We start from the raw sequence: 18,549 nt of genomic DNA, 5'->3' as shown, positions 1-18,549 counted from the left end.
CTTTTCACTTCTGAAGAAATGCATGCTTAATGTATCTAAAGCCAATACTATCCCAAAAAGTATGGACACAAGTAACTTGAGTGTTGATAAAATATGGGGATGTATATATATCACGGAATAGTGGTGGTAATAGCTCTAATCCCTTTGATGGGTAAGAGTACTTTATGTTAACAGTGTCCAGGTATTGCACACCCCCTTCCCATCTCAGGTGGCTGCCTTTTCTTCAAGCGAGGAGACGTCTCAAGGTCCCTCAAATAATGGATCTGTAATAAAACATAAGAATGGCACCTCCTAGTGCATTAACCTCAAAAAAGGTTTCAACCCATCACCAAGGACTAGCACCCTAACAGGTGTAGTACCTTGAGAGGTGGTTCTTTGACCACTCTTTATGCGTTTCTGGTTCTAACCCAAGTTATTTGGCGATATCCCAGCCTAAAGGCTTCACAGGGGATGTCCACAATAAGATCAAGACTCCTTTTATATAGAGTTCCATGTACCATAATTGAACGAAGCAGAGAACAACATAGTGCAATACTGTGCAAACAATTTTTTCTAACAGATAAAGACACTAGTGTTCCCGTACAATGTTTAAAAAAAGCTTTGGCTTATCTGAATAATGCCCATTGTCACATGATCCGTAGTTTAAAACGATAATTTTCTTGTATTCTGTACCTCTAATTTTGTGCTGTAAAAATCATTCACTGACAGTCTATGTTGCCTCCTAGACTGTTAGATAGTTTATTAAATAAACCATAAGACGGTTCTGTTAATCCTTTTTATATATTCTGTTTGATATGAGCATCAATACACAGGTGAGCCTAATTGAGCAATTAAACCACTGCTATATATACTGAGCCCTGGGCTCTCAGTCCACACTTGCTCTTGAGTAAGCCGGACACATAACATCCGGAAAAACTCATTGAGCTTTTTCAATCATTGCCTACTCTCTCCATCCATCCAGTGTGACCAGTCCACTCTCCCACTGACGTCCTGTTACTCCTGACCCGTCTGGATCTTCTATCTTGGGATACCTGCATTATTCCTAATTATTCCAGCTCAAACGGAGGAAAACGCCTAATAGGGAGGCTTGAGCCCTTGAAACCATAGGGCAACCAAGGACATTTGCTGTCACCTACCTCTGGACATATAAAACGTACCAAAAGACAACAACGGATGGTAATATATACATATCTACACCAATTAACTAAGCCATATAACATGGAGACCTCAACAAAATGCCCAACATTCCTGTGATATTTTATATCATATTGCTCAATTTTCATTTATTCTTGTGATAGATATATATTATCTTTTTTATCTTAATGTTATTAAATTACTATTTTTATTGAGAACCATCTTGTCTAAATTATTGGAACAGCCAGTGCTGCCACAGTCCAGTGCTGGCACACTCCTTGTATTTATCTTTCCATTATTTTGGGTTTGATAACCCAGTGCCAGCAGCTGTTGACCACCACCACCATACTCTTTTCCCTTCTTTTTGAGTCCTGTGCCACGTCTTGAGCCGGGACCTCATCTCTCCTGTCTGCCTCCTCCAATGGAGGTTACCATCTCAGTGGTCATGCCGGGGCCATGCACTGTCCCGGCCGGGGGGGGGGGGAGAGTCGCCGTGTCCTGTGTCGGGTCCTCTCCTCCACCCTCTCCGTCTCCACCTCCCTCGTCCTCCTGTCCCCGAGGCACCCCTTCTCCGGGGGGGGCGGGGATGGACGCGCCAGTGTATGGGAGCTCGCATGCATGCAACCATCCCCGACAGGTAGGCTCAAACAAAATAGGTTGCAGCAAGACAGAGTTTTATTAATAAGCAAATTAATAGTAGGCTTATCAGCAGCACATTAAGTCCAAAACAAAACCAGCGTTTCTTCAGCAGCAATATGTAAACTTATTCCATTAAATTTGAACACAAAGTCTCGGCTTTTCAGCTTCAGAACAGGCAGGCATAGACCAAGGCAGTCACTGTATTAGCAGGTCCCAGACAGACACTGGCAGCCACAGCTCTCTGGCTTGTTTTCTTCAACACACACAGGGCCTTATTCTAGTTCACTATTTCTGACAAAATCCTTCTTGAATGGAAAAAACCATGTGCACTGCAGGTGGGGCAGATGTAATGTGTGCAGAGAGAATTAGATTTGGGAGTGTTATTTTGTTTCTGTGCAGCCTTATTTTTACACTGCAATATAGATTTCACTTTGAAGGAAAACCCCACCCAAATCTAACTCTCTCTGCACAAGTAACATCTGCCCCACCTGCAGTGCACCTGGTTTTGTCCATCTAAGAAGGATTTTGTCAAAGTGAACTAGAATAAGGCCCACAATACCCACACTGGCCACAGGCAGCTTCCCCTATTAATCAACTCCAGAACTGCACCTGAATTCCCAGCTCAGGAGTTAATTAATCTGGTGTGCAGTATGGGAATGGCTTAGTAGCAAACCAACACAACCATACCAAAATCCACACGTACCACCCATTTCAACCCTGTCTGGGATTATATATATATATAGACAGAGATGGATGACAAGGTGCACTTCATGGTGCATTAAAAGGATTTAATATATGAAAACAGCAAAAAAGCCAGGATACTGCAAATACTTGCTCATACCAAATTAAAAACAGTGTGGGCTGGTTACCACATGGCATGAAACTTTTGACCAAGGCAAACTGCTTAGTCAGACCGGCCAGACTGGCCTAGGATCACACTGACAATGGGGAGTGGCGTACACTTGAGCGTACGCCACCGTGTACGGACGGATTTCCCTCTTAGCCACCGATACCTGGCGTACATCAGAGCGTACGCCAAAGTGCACAGACGAATCTCGTTCGTTTTCACACCGTCACCTTCCGTATATTTGAGCATACACCACATGCAAACATGTTCTAATATTGTTCAAAATAAGACTTTAGAGTGTGATAGGCAGATGTTGGGATCCTTTGTTAGAGATATGTAAATGCAATAATGTGCTTGGTGGCATCTTACATACAGGCCCTTATTCTGGTTGGTGCGGTCAGAGCCGCACACGGGGCTCCGACCGCACAAACCAAGGGCCGCCCACCAGACGGATCGCCACGGCCGTCCATACACGGACGGCTGGCGATCCGCTCAAAAATGGTGGAGGCTACGCCTCCACCATGGTGGGAGCTGCCCCCTGCCTTCGATGGTCGACGACCATCGAAGGCAGGCCCGCACGCCGCGGCAGCTCCCGCAAGCTAAGACCACACGGACAATCGTCCGTGTGGTAGCTTGTATGGGGGCTGAAAGCTGACATCCGGCGACGTCAGCTTTCCGCCCCCATGTCATGGTAATGAGGGCGTCATGCCCTCATTACCATGCATACGCCCCGCGTTTGCATGGGAACGCCCATGAAACGCGGGGCGTACACATAGGGAAATGAGGGCATGATGCCTCTCACGCCCCTATCCGCCCCCTTTGCGGCGGACGAAATCCGTCTGCGGCGAAGGGGGCTGCACATGCGCAGAATGACCTCTGCGCATGTGCAGACCACAAACATCGGCGGTACGGCCGCACGCGGGCCGTACCGTGCCGATAAGAATAAGGGCCACAGTGTGTGCTACATAAAATTCATAGCAGATATGAAACTGCATAATGTACTGTATGTTGTTGGACAAAAATATAAAGATTGTGTGCAAAATAGTGGCCATGGCCTTAGGACATTGCTCCACCATTGCAAATAGAAATTTAGTCCAAAAACATCCTTGTTGCTCTTAGATGTGGTTTATGTGGCTTTTTCCTAATTAAAAACTGGTATGTTTGTGTTACAGTGAAAAAGTTGACACATGTCAACCTCTGTGAATTGAGTGTCCTGATTTTTAAAGTATACAAAAACACTTTCTGAATGGGTGTAGATGGTTATAAAATAACTACCTTGACATATATAAGCAGGTCTTAGAATGAATCTTACCTAAAATTAAACAAACCTTTACATGTTGAAGTGAGGGATGTGTGTGGCTTGCAGGTAGTGAAATAATGGTTTTCACTGAATAGCCTGCAGCATTGCTTATTACATTCAGGTGTATGTGTTTGAGTAGTAATCAGCGTTAATTAGCAGACCCAGGCATCCGCTCTCATGCGGTATCTCTAGGAGTGCTCATGAGCACTCTTTGGCGTCCGCCTGTTTTTGTGCCAAAATGCACGGCGCGTTCGCCGATCGAGGCGGTTGTGGCACCGTGCATTTTGTGTGCACACCCCCGTGTACGCCCATGTTTACGCCCAGTTTTCCTCATTATTCCGGCCGCTCCCATAAAAACGCCCACAATGACCTGCTATTGCGGACAGGTTTATTCGCACGGAGAGACCCGTCCGTGAGCGTTGTGAGGACGCCGCACATGCGCATTGCGAAAGCTACGCATGCGCAGATTAAAAAAAACACGATCGGCCCGAAATACGGTCCCACCGTACCAAACAGAATAAACCCCACTGTCTAAACGCTGGCGTGCGATGCACCATCAGGGAGAACACTGTGGCCCTTATTCTGGTTGGTGCGGCCGGAGCCGCACACGGTGCTCCGGCCGCACAAACCAATCCCCGCCCACGAGACGGATCGCCACGGCCGTCCGTACACGGACGGCTGGCGATCCGCATAAAAATGGTGGAGGCGTACGCCTCCACCATGGTGGGAGCTGCCCCCTGCATTCGATGGTCGTCGACCATCGAAGGCAGGTCCGCACGCCACAGCAGCTCCCGCAAGCTGAGACCACACGGACAATCGTCCGTGTGATAGCTTGCATGGGGGCTGAGAGCTGACATCCGGCGACGTCAGCTTTCCGCCCCCATGAGTTGCGTCATACCCTCATTACCATGCATACGCCCCGCGTTTGCATGGGAACGCCCATGAAACGCGGGGCGTACACATAGGGAAATGAGGGTATGAAGCCCCTCACGCCCCTATACGCCCCCTTTGCGGCGGACGAAATCCGTCTGCGGCGAAGGGGGCTGCACATGCGCAGATTGACCTCTGCGCATGTGCAGAATAAAAACATCGGCGGTACGGCCGCACGCGGGCCGTACCGTCCGATTTAGAATAAGGGCCTGTGTCGGGAGAGCTGTCAGGTAAGATGAGAGGTGAGTGTAGCAGCTGCTACACTCACCTATCTCATCTTACCTGATGGCTCTCCCGAAACTCTGTTCTCCCTGATGTTGCATCGCAATCCAGCATTTAGACATGCTGTGTGATTCTGGGCCGGTCTGAGTAAGCAGTTTGCCTTGTCATCCACCTCGGTCTAGATTTTCACCTCCTGGGATCCAGGAGGCTTCTCCATTTGTAAAGGTTGCTGCATCCTCCCTTACTATTGGACTTTGGTGACTCTATATTTACCATTCTGCCATGCAAAGGGTTCATTGTTTTTGTCTAAAATTGGATAAATAAAATGTCCTGGTCAATATTGACTTACTCATTACCCAGTAGAACAAAAATTTACAGGCATTCCCATATGTGCTCAAAACTACTACAAGGAAAACTCCACGTGTGCAAATACAGCAAGAACCACAATTTCATTCCTGCTGCTCATTCCCAACAATTGTACGCTTTCATTCAGTTTCTATCCAGTTGTCTTCATCTCCAAAATAAATTTGACATACACTTGTTTTATACAATGCTATACATCTCCCTGTAGTGGCAGGCTGATGGGTTAGTAAAATACTTTGATGGATGACAAAGGGTTCCACGAGTCGCCGGTCCTGATCAAAATGTGTGCAAGTAGCTAAATATTAGCATGTTTTTAATCATGGCAAATGTTGCTAAGAATAACATAATGCAACAATATTGAAATTATGAATTAAAATTAGATACATGATAAACAGAATACATGTACTTACAAGGTAAAACATCTTTATATCTGTTTTTATCCATATTTTCACCTGTCTTCGCACAAGTAATAGCAAGGCCAGGCTTTTTCCGATACAATTGCTGAAAGACAGACAGATGCAACAGAAGGTAAAACAGGAGCTTATGTGCCTAGTTTTAATGCAGTCGTTAGGTCCACAGTCATTAGGTCAGCCACTATTGGTTTACAGGCAGTAGGGTGGTGTCTATGTTGACCTACATAAACAAAAAAAACACAAATGTCAACCTTTTTCATGTCAACCTTTAGACTGTCAACATGTTCATGTGTTGACCTACTGCATGTTGACTGTCAACCTAACGATCCATACCCATTTTAAATATATATTCTTTCCAGACATACTGCTGCTTTAGGGGAAAAAAAATGTTGGATGCAATGAAAAGGAGACAACGCTATAAATGAAATAATGAGGGGTTCATCATATACTGCAGAATTAGTTAGGATATGGATATGGATATGGCAATCCATTCACCAATAGCTTAAAGGAAAAAAAAAGACAATGCAGGCAGGAAGATCTAATGTCAGTAATGTGGTCAACATTACAGGAAAGCTGCATGGGGGGGGGGTACTTATATGTTAGTTGGGATCGAATCAGAGGATACGCAAAATACATTCGATTTGACTATATAGTACAGATCTGTACTGAATAATTTTGCCTGACAAGACTATTTATCTATTTGATTTACACTACATGGGAGCTTGCGTATTGGGATCAAATTGAATGTAGAAAAACAATTCGATGCCCATTCAATTTTCTATTCAACTTGATTTTGCTTCTATAAGCAATAGACAAATAGTGCATATTTTACTATGTATACCCACTATTACTCTTCACAATAATTAATAGATATTTTTAAAGGTACATCAAGTTTTAGGAAAGGAATGGAGCAATGGAACTTGATCAGGAACAAAAAAAAATAAAAAATATGTGCTGATATAATCTGGGTTTGTTTTTAAATAAATAGCTATGGACCTTTTGGTGATCCATAATTTCTTCTATACCAACAGAGATTTAGTGAATCTTTGTAACAAAGAATACTGGGACAGATGTTTTAACCAATAACCACGATATGCCCGAAAATTTTCTGTGCTCAGCTGCGCTACAGCAGCGGGCTAACCCGGAAAATTTCTGGGAATACCACTAATATCAAGGTGTGCACCAGTGGTGCCTGCAGCTGTGCATCACTGGCACATCACCTGTCCGGGCACCCTCCCAGTGGCTGCTCTCCCCTTCCCTCCCATTGCTCCCTCATCTCTCTGCTCCACCATCATTATTTGCAGGGAGTAGGCAGCAGGCTCGGGATGTTCAGGGCGCCTGAACTCCTGAGCGCTCCAGAATTCAGGCGCCCGAGTCCTCCTGAGCTGCCCCAAACATCCCCAAGCCTGCCGCCTGTGGTCACTGTTGTGACTGGTGGCTGGGGCAGCGGCAAAGGAGCCCTGGCGTACAAGCGCCGGAGCGGAGGTGAGGGGGTGCCCAGACAGGTGGGAGCGCGGCTACACTATTTGGTGGGTTTTGCTGGGGCAGGACTAACCTGAACTGGTAAATTTGTCCTGCCCCAGCAAAACCCACCACTCAAGGGGTTAAGCCTGGTGAAGTGATAAGTGGAAGGTGATAATGCACCAACAATCAGCTCTAAATTGTAACAACATGGCAGGTGCTGGTGCATTATCACCTTTCACTTTATCGCCATTTTATCACTTCTCCAGACTTAATAGCATATCAGCACTTCTCCACTGATAGCATAGCTACATTTCACTTTGAATACAGTTTTGTTGTATTATTTTCCAAATAGAACTCCCACTTTTTGTCTGTACTTGTTGTATGTCTTCCTATTCTTACTCTCAACCTGTTTTCCTACTAGAGACACTTATTAATCTACCCACTCATATTCCATTTCCCCCTCTTTTATAGCATACAGTATCTGAACCATACAGAACAAAAATGATTCCTGCACCAGTCTTCAGATTTATGGTGGGACTCTCTTATCTCCTCTAGTATGGGCACTTAATGGGATAATTTCACTTGCTTTAGGAAAGGAGGTGCTACCTACTACTTAGTTAGAGACACAACATTTTTAACAAGAAAAGCATCCAAGCATTGTATATTAACCTCAGTTCAAAATATTTATTATGTCACACAATGCAGAAAACAGTAATTGGAGTACTGTATCAACTACACAGACCGTACTGGCTGGTAGGATTAGCACTGCACAATTTGATCCTGGGGGACAGGAGGGGAGTGCAAGAAGACCATACCCAGCATTCCCACATGATGCAGACAGAACAAAGGCTGCCCAGCATGTCTGTGTGGTAGATGGGTGCAGAAGGAGCTGGCCAGAGTGGCGTTCCAGAGGAGTTGTGCCCAGATCTGGGGAGAGATGCTGCAGGCGGGAGAGCTTACCTCCCTCTATGATGTATTAACCCCCAGGATGCTGGCCCAGTGGTCTTGTAGAGGCTTGGGATAAAAAACAGGTGCTGCACATATCAAAATCTGGCTGGTCTCTACAGCCAGAGAAGGAGACTACAATGATGTGACTCCCCGCAAACAAGGACTGATGCTTGGCAACAGTTCCTAAGGCTGTTATCCAGTGTAACTGCACCTAGTTGGAGATCTAAATGGGGCGGACTTGACCGGATCTGTGCAAAATCGACCCAGTTTTATGAGTCTTAGAACTTGCCTGGTCATGTATATTGACAGTTTTAAACAGGGTAACAGCTGTATTTTGGTTCTTAGCTTGTGCTTTCTGTCCGATGGCAGAAACCACCTTTGTTTGTGAGAATCTAACATCGTTCCCAGATGAAGCATTTTCTGCTGGGGACAAGGATGACTTTGTGCAATTTATCAGCCACCTGTGACATTGAAAGAACTGCACTCTAACAGACACCTGACTGAGCAACACTTCCTGAGAGAGTGCCAGTATGAGCAGATCATCCAAAAAAGAATACCTGTTTGCAGGTACGCCACCATTACGGCCATGACCTTGGTAAAAACCTGTCAGAAATCTACATGGCAGTGCTTGCATCTGATTATAATGATTATTCATGAAATTTTTAGAAATTGCTCATGTGACAGTGATTCCATAGCCAGGACTATTGACAGTAGGGTGTCTAAAAGACCTATTGGTTTGGGTTCAAAAACAGTGTTGCATAATAGCGTTTTCTATTTGAGAAAGGGGAACTAGGGCTATGACAAGACCACTTTTTTTGTGAGCATCTCTGCCCTTATTGAAGCGTTGCTGTGGGGGATGTCACCTGAAAGGCATACCTCTGGGAGACTATTTCCACCAGGTGCCTGCAGCAATTGTGTGCTGAAAGCAGACAGTTCAACTCATCTCTAAATAAAATATGTATACATTAAAAAGGTAAAACTTGGATTCTAGATGAGCTGACCAAGAGCGTAACAACAAAATACTCCCTGCTATAATTGAAGCTATCAATGCCTTAGCTGCCATGCCAGCATCTTCTTCACTTGCACTCCTTAGGTACAGTAGGTATGTGTTGCACTTATCTGCAACTTCCTAAAGAAATTTAGTGTCATTCACTTTTAGCCAGATTTCTGCCGCCTTTGCGCGGCCAAGAACCTGCTATAGTAGGTCTATTTTTCAGCCCATACACGGTGCGCCTTGCAGGTGCAAAGCGGTGCGTGCTCCCACGCACTGCCCAAAAAGTATGTGCAGCACACACTTCTTGAACTAGCTTCAAATCACATATCGCACACAAATACCAAAACATATACAATTATTGTAACGTGCACGGGCACCTTCAGGAAGAAAACAGATTTCACACAATTCTTAATTGGTTGGTCAGTAGCTTCCTTCAAGAAGGCAAAAGACACAACAGGTACAGCAGATGTATTCACTATATGTGTAATTTGTGCATCGACTGAGGGGGGTGTGGTATGTGACTCCGACAGTCAGGATCCCGACAGTCATTATCCCGACTGTCCGGAGTCAGACAGCATCGTGAGCGCAAAAAAGCCCCTTGCGGGCTCGCTGCGCTCGCCACGCTGCGGGCACGGTGGCTCGCTACGCAAGCCACCTATTCTATTCTCCCTCTATGGGGGTCGTGGACCCCCACGAGGGAAAATAGTGGGTGGTTGTCGGGCACCCGGCTGTCTGCGATTTGACTGTTGGGATCCCGAATGTCGGGAACCCGTCCGGCACCCACTGAGGGGGGGGGGGGGGTTCCCATTATTCACACTGATCAAAGGGAATAGGGGAGCAGTCTTTTTGACACTGTCAAAGAGTGGGGTAAATTTGTCCTGGTTGCCTGGAGGCAAGATGTATATATATATGCATAAATATACACATATATTTCAGAACTCAGCTACGAAAGCCATATTGACGGTTAACTAATTTAGCAGGGGAGGAGAGGTGCCCCCTTGGGAACAGGAGCCCGGTGGCAGATGACTCCATTGCCTCCCAGAGTTCTGCCACTGCTGCCAAATAAAACTTATGTATCACCTTCATTAAGTGTTTAGAATGTGGAAACTCTGCCCTCACCACTTTTTTGGCTTTTACAACACATCTGGTTATACAGCACTGGTGTGGTTTCTAATGTAGGGAGAGTTAAGGTGCCCACACACTAGAAAGATCTGCGATCATAAGATGTGCACATAAATTAGCCTTTAATTCTTTTGTCCTGGACAAAAGATTTCAGGCAAGCGCACATTTTTACCAAAGATTTCTCTTAAGATCCCATGTGAGTTCCTATGGATCTTTTGCTAAATCTTCTGATCTTTTATGCATACTGGGACGGTGGGCAAGTCTCCCGCATTTTAGCCACAGCCCCTGCTCTCCCCTTCCCCGCGATATAAATTGCCGAATTCCACGGGTGCACGGGTAGGGGGGTGGCACTAAATGACGCAAATCGCGTCATTTTGCGCCACTCTCCCCCCATCCACGCACCGGCAAATTAATGCGGCTGCCGGTCATGGGTAGCGGGGCTTGGTGACGTCAGCCTCGCCCCGCCCCCAAATCAAAGTCTCATCCAGCCCCTTTCACTCCTCTCCGGGCTTCTCGAGAGGAGAGGAGTTTTAAACCCTAGCAGCAGCAAGAAAAGGGGGTATAAAAATGGAAAATAAGGTTTTTTTTACTGCACTTTAAGAACATAATGATACATTTTAACATATAAATATATATTTAGTTTTCCTGAATGAACATAACAATATTAAGAATACATTGATATATCATGCTGATGTAATATGAAGGGTATTAAAAAAAAATGTGGATAAATGCAGAATAATACAAAATTATTAGAGGTGCATTTTTAATACCTTTCATATTACATCATGATATATCAATGTTAAAAAAAAATGTGACAACCCTTTGGTTTCTTAAATATGCATTCCAATAATAAAGAGAAAACTCTCAAGTACAGTAGCAATGTTTTTCGCTTAATAGGTTTCCTTCCTTTACATCCTTTCCCATCAAGTCTCATTAAAGCACTCAGACATAGGGAAAGTAGCAGGAGGAGTGTATTATTATAAATCCAAGGTGATTTCAATGTGACTCAGTGTCGAAAAAAATACATTTAGGGGGGTATCCAATCTGGGATCATGGCTGTCGATCTCCGCCGACAGCCACGATCCTGGCCCTGGCTCATTTGCGGTCAGATCGACCGCATAAAGACCGGATTCAATGTCCCGCCTGTCGATGGACGCAAAGGGGGCGTGGCCGCGAAAACGGCGGTGGATTGTCGATCTGCGGCCCGGATCACGAGAATCCACGCCCGTTATTGGCAGAACGGGCCCAACAGCTTCTGAAGTTGGGCCCGTTCTGCCGTGATCCCGCATCAATGCTATCGTTAATGACAGCATTGAATAGGGAGCCGCCACTATTTCCCACGTCGGAAATAGTGGCAGCACATTGCATACCCCCCTTAATGTGCTTGTGCATGAAAAATATAGATAAGTGAACAGCACCACTATTACAAATTATTGCACACAATGATAAGAAGAGATTTAAATATATTTTAAAAATGAACTCACACCACTCGGATTGTGCATATCCAGGTGTTCCCAACAGGTATCATCCAGGACCCTTAAAACCAAAAAAGTCTCCAAGCGCGGAAAAGACTCATAGCGTGATATTATATTATTAAATAAAAATACATTTATTTAAAATACACATACATAAAAAAAATGGAAACCGTGAAGGTGGACCCATACATTAGCATAAATAGATTTTTGCTTATCTGATTTTGATGCCGGTGGGTATAGAGCGGTAAGTTTTTGCCCAACTGGTTATATCTCTTTAACCTATATCAAAGGATTTCCAAAATCAGGATTTTGATTTGTGCACCGGCAACTTTGACTTTGTATGCAGTTCTACTGAAAGGTCTCCGCATGGTCGCACCTCTCAATTGGTGTGCACCCCAGGACCCCACCCCTGTATATCTAATGCCGTGTATTTACATACACAATAGAAGGCCAGAGACCCCTTCTGCGCCTGGTGGTAGCACCCACGCCCACCTGTCCTATATATTAGTTTTAATTAGGTTCCTGACATTTCTTAGACTGCATGCAGAGCAAGGTGAGACTTGCACAAATGTATAATGGATTATCAGATGGGGGGGGGGGGTGCATTTCTGGGTTGTGGGCCCCCCTGGACTGGTGTGGCTGTTTGGCCTCAGAAGCAACACAAATTAAAACTTATTTTCATATTGACTTTCATCCCTATTGTGTGTTTTATTTCAATGTAATTCATTTCTCACCTTTACCTCACTACTTCACCTCTCACTACTTTATCTCTCCTTTTTTACCGCTCACTTACTTACCCCTGCTATTTTTATCAGCTTCTCTCACTAACCTATCCTCACTCTGTTTCACTATATATTTCTTTCAGTCTTGTGTTGCCCTGGGGTCACTCGGCTGCATCGTTTTGGGGTGCCCTGTGCCCTAGATTTGTAATCCCCAAAATGTTAGGGACTTGCCCGACTAATGAGGTCACCTAGACGCGGTGGGCAAGCCGTTATTTATGGCCATAAATAAGCGAAGAACCTCGCTAAAAATACACAATTTTATTGCAATAGTCATTAAATTTGGAGTTTGATTTGTGCACCGGCAACTTTGACTTTGTATGCAGTTCTACTGAAAGATCTCCGCATGGTCGCACCTCTCATAACCGGTGTGCACCCCTGTATCCAATATCTAAGGTGTCTTAGTACAGCCGCTTGGTTGTAACCATGTCACATTGGGGAAGTTAAAACCTTCATTATTTCTCCTTTGTTGCATCTTGATTAAGCTAATTCTTGCTTTCTTATCTTTCCAGATAAGGTGGCAGAAAAACTTGTTTATTTCCAGTGTGTCTTTCTGTGTCAGCAAAAGGGGTACATTTTGAAGGAGGTATACTGTATATCACTTGGTAGTGATATCATTCTTAATAGTTAGATTCTGCTCATGTATGATAGGTGTAGATGTTTCCATCTATGTGTTTCCTTTCTTAATTGATTTATAGCGTTATTAATATTTGAGTGCAGTATTGATATATCTTTCGGGAGGTAGACCCCCAGATACACTATTCCCCCTTTGGGCCACTTTTGGTTTATATCTTGAGCCCATTTGTGTTTAATAAATTTAATCTCAAGGGTCATTGCTGTGGAGTTCTCAAAGTTTAACCCAGATCCCTAAGTATGTTGTCTGCAAAAGCAGATATTTTGATAGATTGTGGTCCTACTTAAATTCCCTTCAGCGTTGGCTAGGCTTGTATTATTCATTGCATAAAAAATGTAACTACTTCTGTAAAATCCATACCGAATACCCTCCTACGGAAGGTCTCCCCCAGGTAATACCATGAGACCGTATCAAACGATTTTTGTGCATCTAGGCTCAATAGTATATTCACCCATTTCTCATTTTGTTGGGTGGCCGATGTTAATGATGTGATGGCTGTTCTAATTCCCCTCAGTGCTTGTCTGCCACTTACAAAGCCCATTGGTGCTACATCAGTAGCGGTGCTATAATACTTTGTAGTCTTGTTCCCATAATTTTTGCCATTATTTTAAAGTGGACATTAGGGAGGGTTATTGGACGATATGATGAGGGATCTAAATGATCTTTTCATGATATTGGTATCAATATGGTGTGTGCTGAGTTAAATGATGGACAAAAGGAAATGGTCCCGATTCTTTTGAAAATATATTGTATAATTCATAGAGACCATGTGTCTCTATGAATTACTGTATACAATATATTTTCAATAGAATCGGGACAATTTCCTTTTGTAAGATTTTGTAATATTCTATTGTCATAGTGTCCTGTGCTTTCCCTAACGCCATTTTAGCCATAGTTGTTACAATATCCTTCTCACTAATATCTGCTGCTAACGGCATATATACCCCGGGCGACTTTGAGCTGAAAGTCGCTCAAAACACCTGGCATCATCGCCAGGAAAGCCGTTCATCTGCTGGTTATACCAGCAGATGAGCGGCTTTCAGGATGGCTTTGCATAGCGCTCCACGTCGGCGCCGGGCAGGCGGAAAGTCGCTCAGTGTGTATGCACTGAGCTGCTTTCCCCGCGTCCATACATGCTGGGCATAGTTGCCCAGTGTGTATGGACCTTAACAGTTCTTTGTGATTTTGCATAATCTTTGGGGGGTCAGCCTCCTTCTGTATCTCTATTACTCTTGGGTCAGATTGTTGTGATTTATATATTTCCTCAAAGTATTCTTCAAATGTAATTAATATCTCTGGGGGTTTGGTTAATGTTGACCCTATAGTATCTCCGCTCATCTCACTGCTTCTTGCTGGTTTGGACATATTTGCTAGCAAGCAGCCAGTTTTATTACCCCATCTGAAGAAATTATTTTTTCATATAGTCTGTATTTAATTTAGCCTGTGCCAATAGATAGCTTTCTAGTATTTGTCTTTCTTGCTGATATTCGTCCAATAAATCTTCAGTTGGATTATTAAAATAATTTTGATGTCCGTGGGAGATTGAATTTTTTTAGTAAATTTAGTTTTTCTTGCGTCGTTTTTCTTAGTTTAGATGTATATGCTACAATATAATGTCTCCTCTTATTACTGCATTTGAGGCTTCCCACATTATTATCAGATCACCCTTGTGCTCCCTATTATTTTCCATGTATTCCCTCCATTTGTCACATAGAATTGACTAAATTGATCTGACTGGTACAAATAACTTGAGAACCTCCATATTCTTACTTTCTCCCTACTTTGGGGTAGTTGTATTGATACTGAGACTATGGTGTGGTCCGATATCAATATGGTGTAAATTTTACTGGCCACAATTTTGGGGATCAGGTGATTTGCCACAAGTATGTCATTTATTCGTGATTATGTGTGGTGTGCCCCTGAATAGAAAGTGTATACCCTCTCCGACTTATGGGTCATTCTCCATGGGTCACTTATCCCTAATTCCTCCATCATTTGAACATTGGATCGTATTGAGGTTTTCTTGTTTTTGTTGATCCTGATCTATACATATATAAGTCTGCTACCCCATTAAAGCCCCCCCCCCCCCCCCACTCCCCAATTACTAAATTTGTGGTTTCCCTACTTAATACTATCTTGGTAATCTGTGCAAAAAATACGGTTTGGGCATCATTTGATGCACACTGTATATATTCACAAGTGTGTATTTTGTGTCTTGTATTCACAATTTTGTCATTATGTATCTCCCTTGTGGGTCTATTATGGTTTCTTCAATTGTATACATTAATTGTTTTGCTAAGACAATCGCTACTCCACGTGACTTCGAGTGGCAGGGTGCTGCAACACAGTCCCCTATGCATTTATTTTTTAAAGTGCCCTCCTCCCTGATTTTCCAATGTGTTTCTTGGATGAACAGCATATCTACTCCTATTCTTTTAAAGTGTTGAGTGACTTTCTTATGTTTTATTAGGGTGCTTAGACCATTTACATTCCATAATGCAATTCCTAATTTTGTTGATGGGCTCATCCTAACTCATACCCCCCATTTTCTACCTCACAATTCATTACTGACTATGCACCACACCTGAATCTGTCTTTCCCAGCGGTCAATTGATGCATGCAGTGCTAGACTTCACCTATAGCAGCCGCGTCCAAAGGAGTGAGTTAGGCCCACTCCAACCCCGATGCCCCCAGGTCTTATGTAGGACAATGCATCAACCGAAACTGAGAGATGGACAAAATCATTACTGACTAAAACCTGTGAAAACAAACAGACAGACAGTGGTACATTCTATAAGAAGTGGTAGTGAGTTGAGTGGAAGTATATGGGAGCAAACTCTCAGGAATGCAACAAAGCAAGAAGATGTTATGAAAATAAATAATTCCACACACCCACACTTATAACTACAGAGACACAGCAGGATGTAAACACAGTGGGGGAAATTTACTAATATGAATTCGTAAAAAAATAGGTGTATTCGTAGGCAGAAATACACCTATTTTTTACACATTTGTATTTTCGGGATTTACTATCCCAAAAATACAGCAATTCGTATTCTTAAAGATGGGACATTCGTATTTGTATTTACAAATACGAATGTCTACACATCGATAGGATACAACAGGAATCACCATTCAAAAGAATGGTGGTTCCTGATTTACTAAGCAGCCGTATTGATCATACGGCTGCTAATTGGTGTAAAACAGGGACAAAATGACTAGGGGTCCCCCGTATTTTAAGAACCAGGCCCAGGCCAAACCAGCCAGCAGGGTAATGCCACAGCCGGGGGGGGGGGGAGACTTTTTATACAAGTCCCCCCGGCCAAAGCATTAACCCTCTGACCAGTCAGCCTGGCCAGGGGCCCTGGGGGAGTGGGGACCCCCCAATAAAGCCCCCCCCCCCTCCAGGACTTACCTGACCAGGCTGAAGCCTGGTGCTGTCCCCGGTGGCCCTGGGCGGTGGCCACCGGGCTGATACTGGTGTAAAAAAATAGATTAATAAACTATTGTTTTAAACTGTGGAACTATGAGTCCCAGCAAGCCTCCCCCACAAACTGGGACTTGGAGAACCACAAGTCCCAGCCTGCGGGGCATTAAAGGCCCGCTGGGTCTTGTAGTTCCACAGTAAAAAAAAATAGTTCAATAAATACACACTGACACATGAAAAATAAAAGTTTAATAAATACATTACACACATACTGATACTTACCTATCTTGATCCCGTCGGTAGGTCCCAGAGTCTTGATCCGGTGCCTTGTCCTGGTTCTGGATCCATGTCGCCATTCTTCAGCATGTCAATTTCCATGTCGGCGTCCGGTCCGGGGTCCGTAGAAATCCATGGTGGACCTGTGAAAGGAAATCCAACTCACCCAGGTCCTCCATGGAAGTTCTTCAGGCTTGAGATTCAGGAATGATCTCTGTGCCTCTGACAGTCGCAGTGGGGAGATGCCGGAGTCGCCGGCAGCTTGAAGAAGATGCAAGAAAACCTGGACTACATCGGATCAAGCCTGAAGAACTTCCATGGAGGACCTGGGTGAGTTGGATTTCCTTCCACAGGTCCACCATGGATTTCTTCGGACCCCGGACCGGACGCCGACATGGAAATCGACATGCTGAAGAATGGCGACATGAATCCGGAACCAGGACAAGGCACCGGATCAAGACTCTGGGACCTACCTACAGGATCAAGATAGGTAAGTATCAGTATGTGTGTAATGTATGCATTAAACTTTTTTTTTTCATGTGTCAGTGTGTATTTATTGAACTATTTTTTTTACTGTGGAACTACAAGACCCAGCGGGCCCTTTAATGCCCCACAGGCTGGGACTTGTGGTTCTCCAAGTCCCAGCTTGCGGGGGAGGCTTGCTGGGACTCATAGTTCCACAGTTTAAAACAATAGTTTATTCATCTATTTTTTTACACCAGTATCAGCCCGGTGGCCACCGCACAGGGCCACCGGGGACAGCACCAGGATTCAGCCTGGTCAGGTAAGTCCTGGAGGGGGTAACCCCTTTATTGGGGGGTCCCCACTCCCGCAGGGCCCCTGGCCAGGCTGACTGGTCAGAGGGTTAATGCTTTGGTCGGGGGGACTTGTATAAAAAGTCTCCCCCCGGCTGTGGCATTACCCTGCTGGCTGGTTTGGCCTGGGGCTGGTTCTTAAAATACGGGGGACCCCTAGTCATTTTGTCCCCCATATTTTGGGAACCAGCCCCGGACCTGGAGCCTGGGGCTGGTTGTTAAAAATCGGGGAACCCCTATTTGTCGGGTTCCCTGATTTTTAATTACCGGCCCGGCTCTTTCAGCCTGGTGCTGGTTACAGCTGTGGGGGGGACCCCACGCTGTTTTTTTTAATTAATTTATTTTTCTATTTTTTTTACACCTTGCAGCCTGCACGGATCTGACTGATCTGTGCAGACTGCCTCTACTAATTTGTATTAGCGGCCGTATATAAGGCCAGCTAATACGAATTACTACGACATCGGAGGGTTACAAAGCAGTCGTATATGACTGCTTTGTAAATCCCCCTCCGGAACACGACTTTGCATACGACTGAAACAGTCGTATGCAGTCGTGGGGAAAATACTAATACAAAAAACTAGGTTTTTCATATTAGTAAATTTCCCCCAGTATGTCCTGGCTAATGGCATAAATGCAACAATGCATGTAGGTAGTTAATAATAAACAATATATAACTTGTGTGAAGCTGGATGGCAAAACCCCTAATAAGAGAGGACATAAACTCCACACAGCTAAACTCTAACAGGGATCAACTGAAATACTGAAAA

At 44.4% G+C, this 18,549-nt stretch overlaps 1 protein-coding gene across 5 annotated transcripts in view; it reads right to left on the bottom strand.

The window, feature by feature from the left end:
- The window catches only part of PTPN3 (protein tyrosine phosphatase non-receptor type 3), a 524,536-nt gene that overhangs the window by 71,680 nt on the left and 434,307 nt on the right, over positions 1-18,549 (bottom strand). For all 5 annotated transcript variants that reach the window (XM_083188292.1, XM_083188290.1, XM_083188291.1 and 2 more), the window contains one exon: positions 5,846-5,936. In XM_083188292.1, the coding sequence (XP_083044418.1) occupies positions 5,846-5,936 (91 nt within the window). The remainder of the gene's footprint in view (positions 1-5,845; positions 5,937-18,549) is intronic.

Source organism: Crinia signifera, chromosome 5 (genome assembly GCF_055691185.1).
Source record: "Crinia signifera chromosome 5, ASM5569118v1, whole genome shotgun sequence".
In the NCBI taxonomy this organism is placed as follows: Eukaryota; Metazoa; Chordata; class Amphibia; order Anura; family Myobatrachidae; genus Crinia; species Crinia signifera.
Note: the sequence above shows the minus strand (reverse complement) of the source record. Positions and strands in the feature narration are given on the sequence as shown.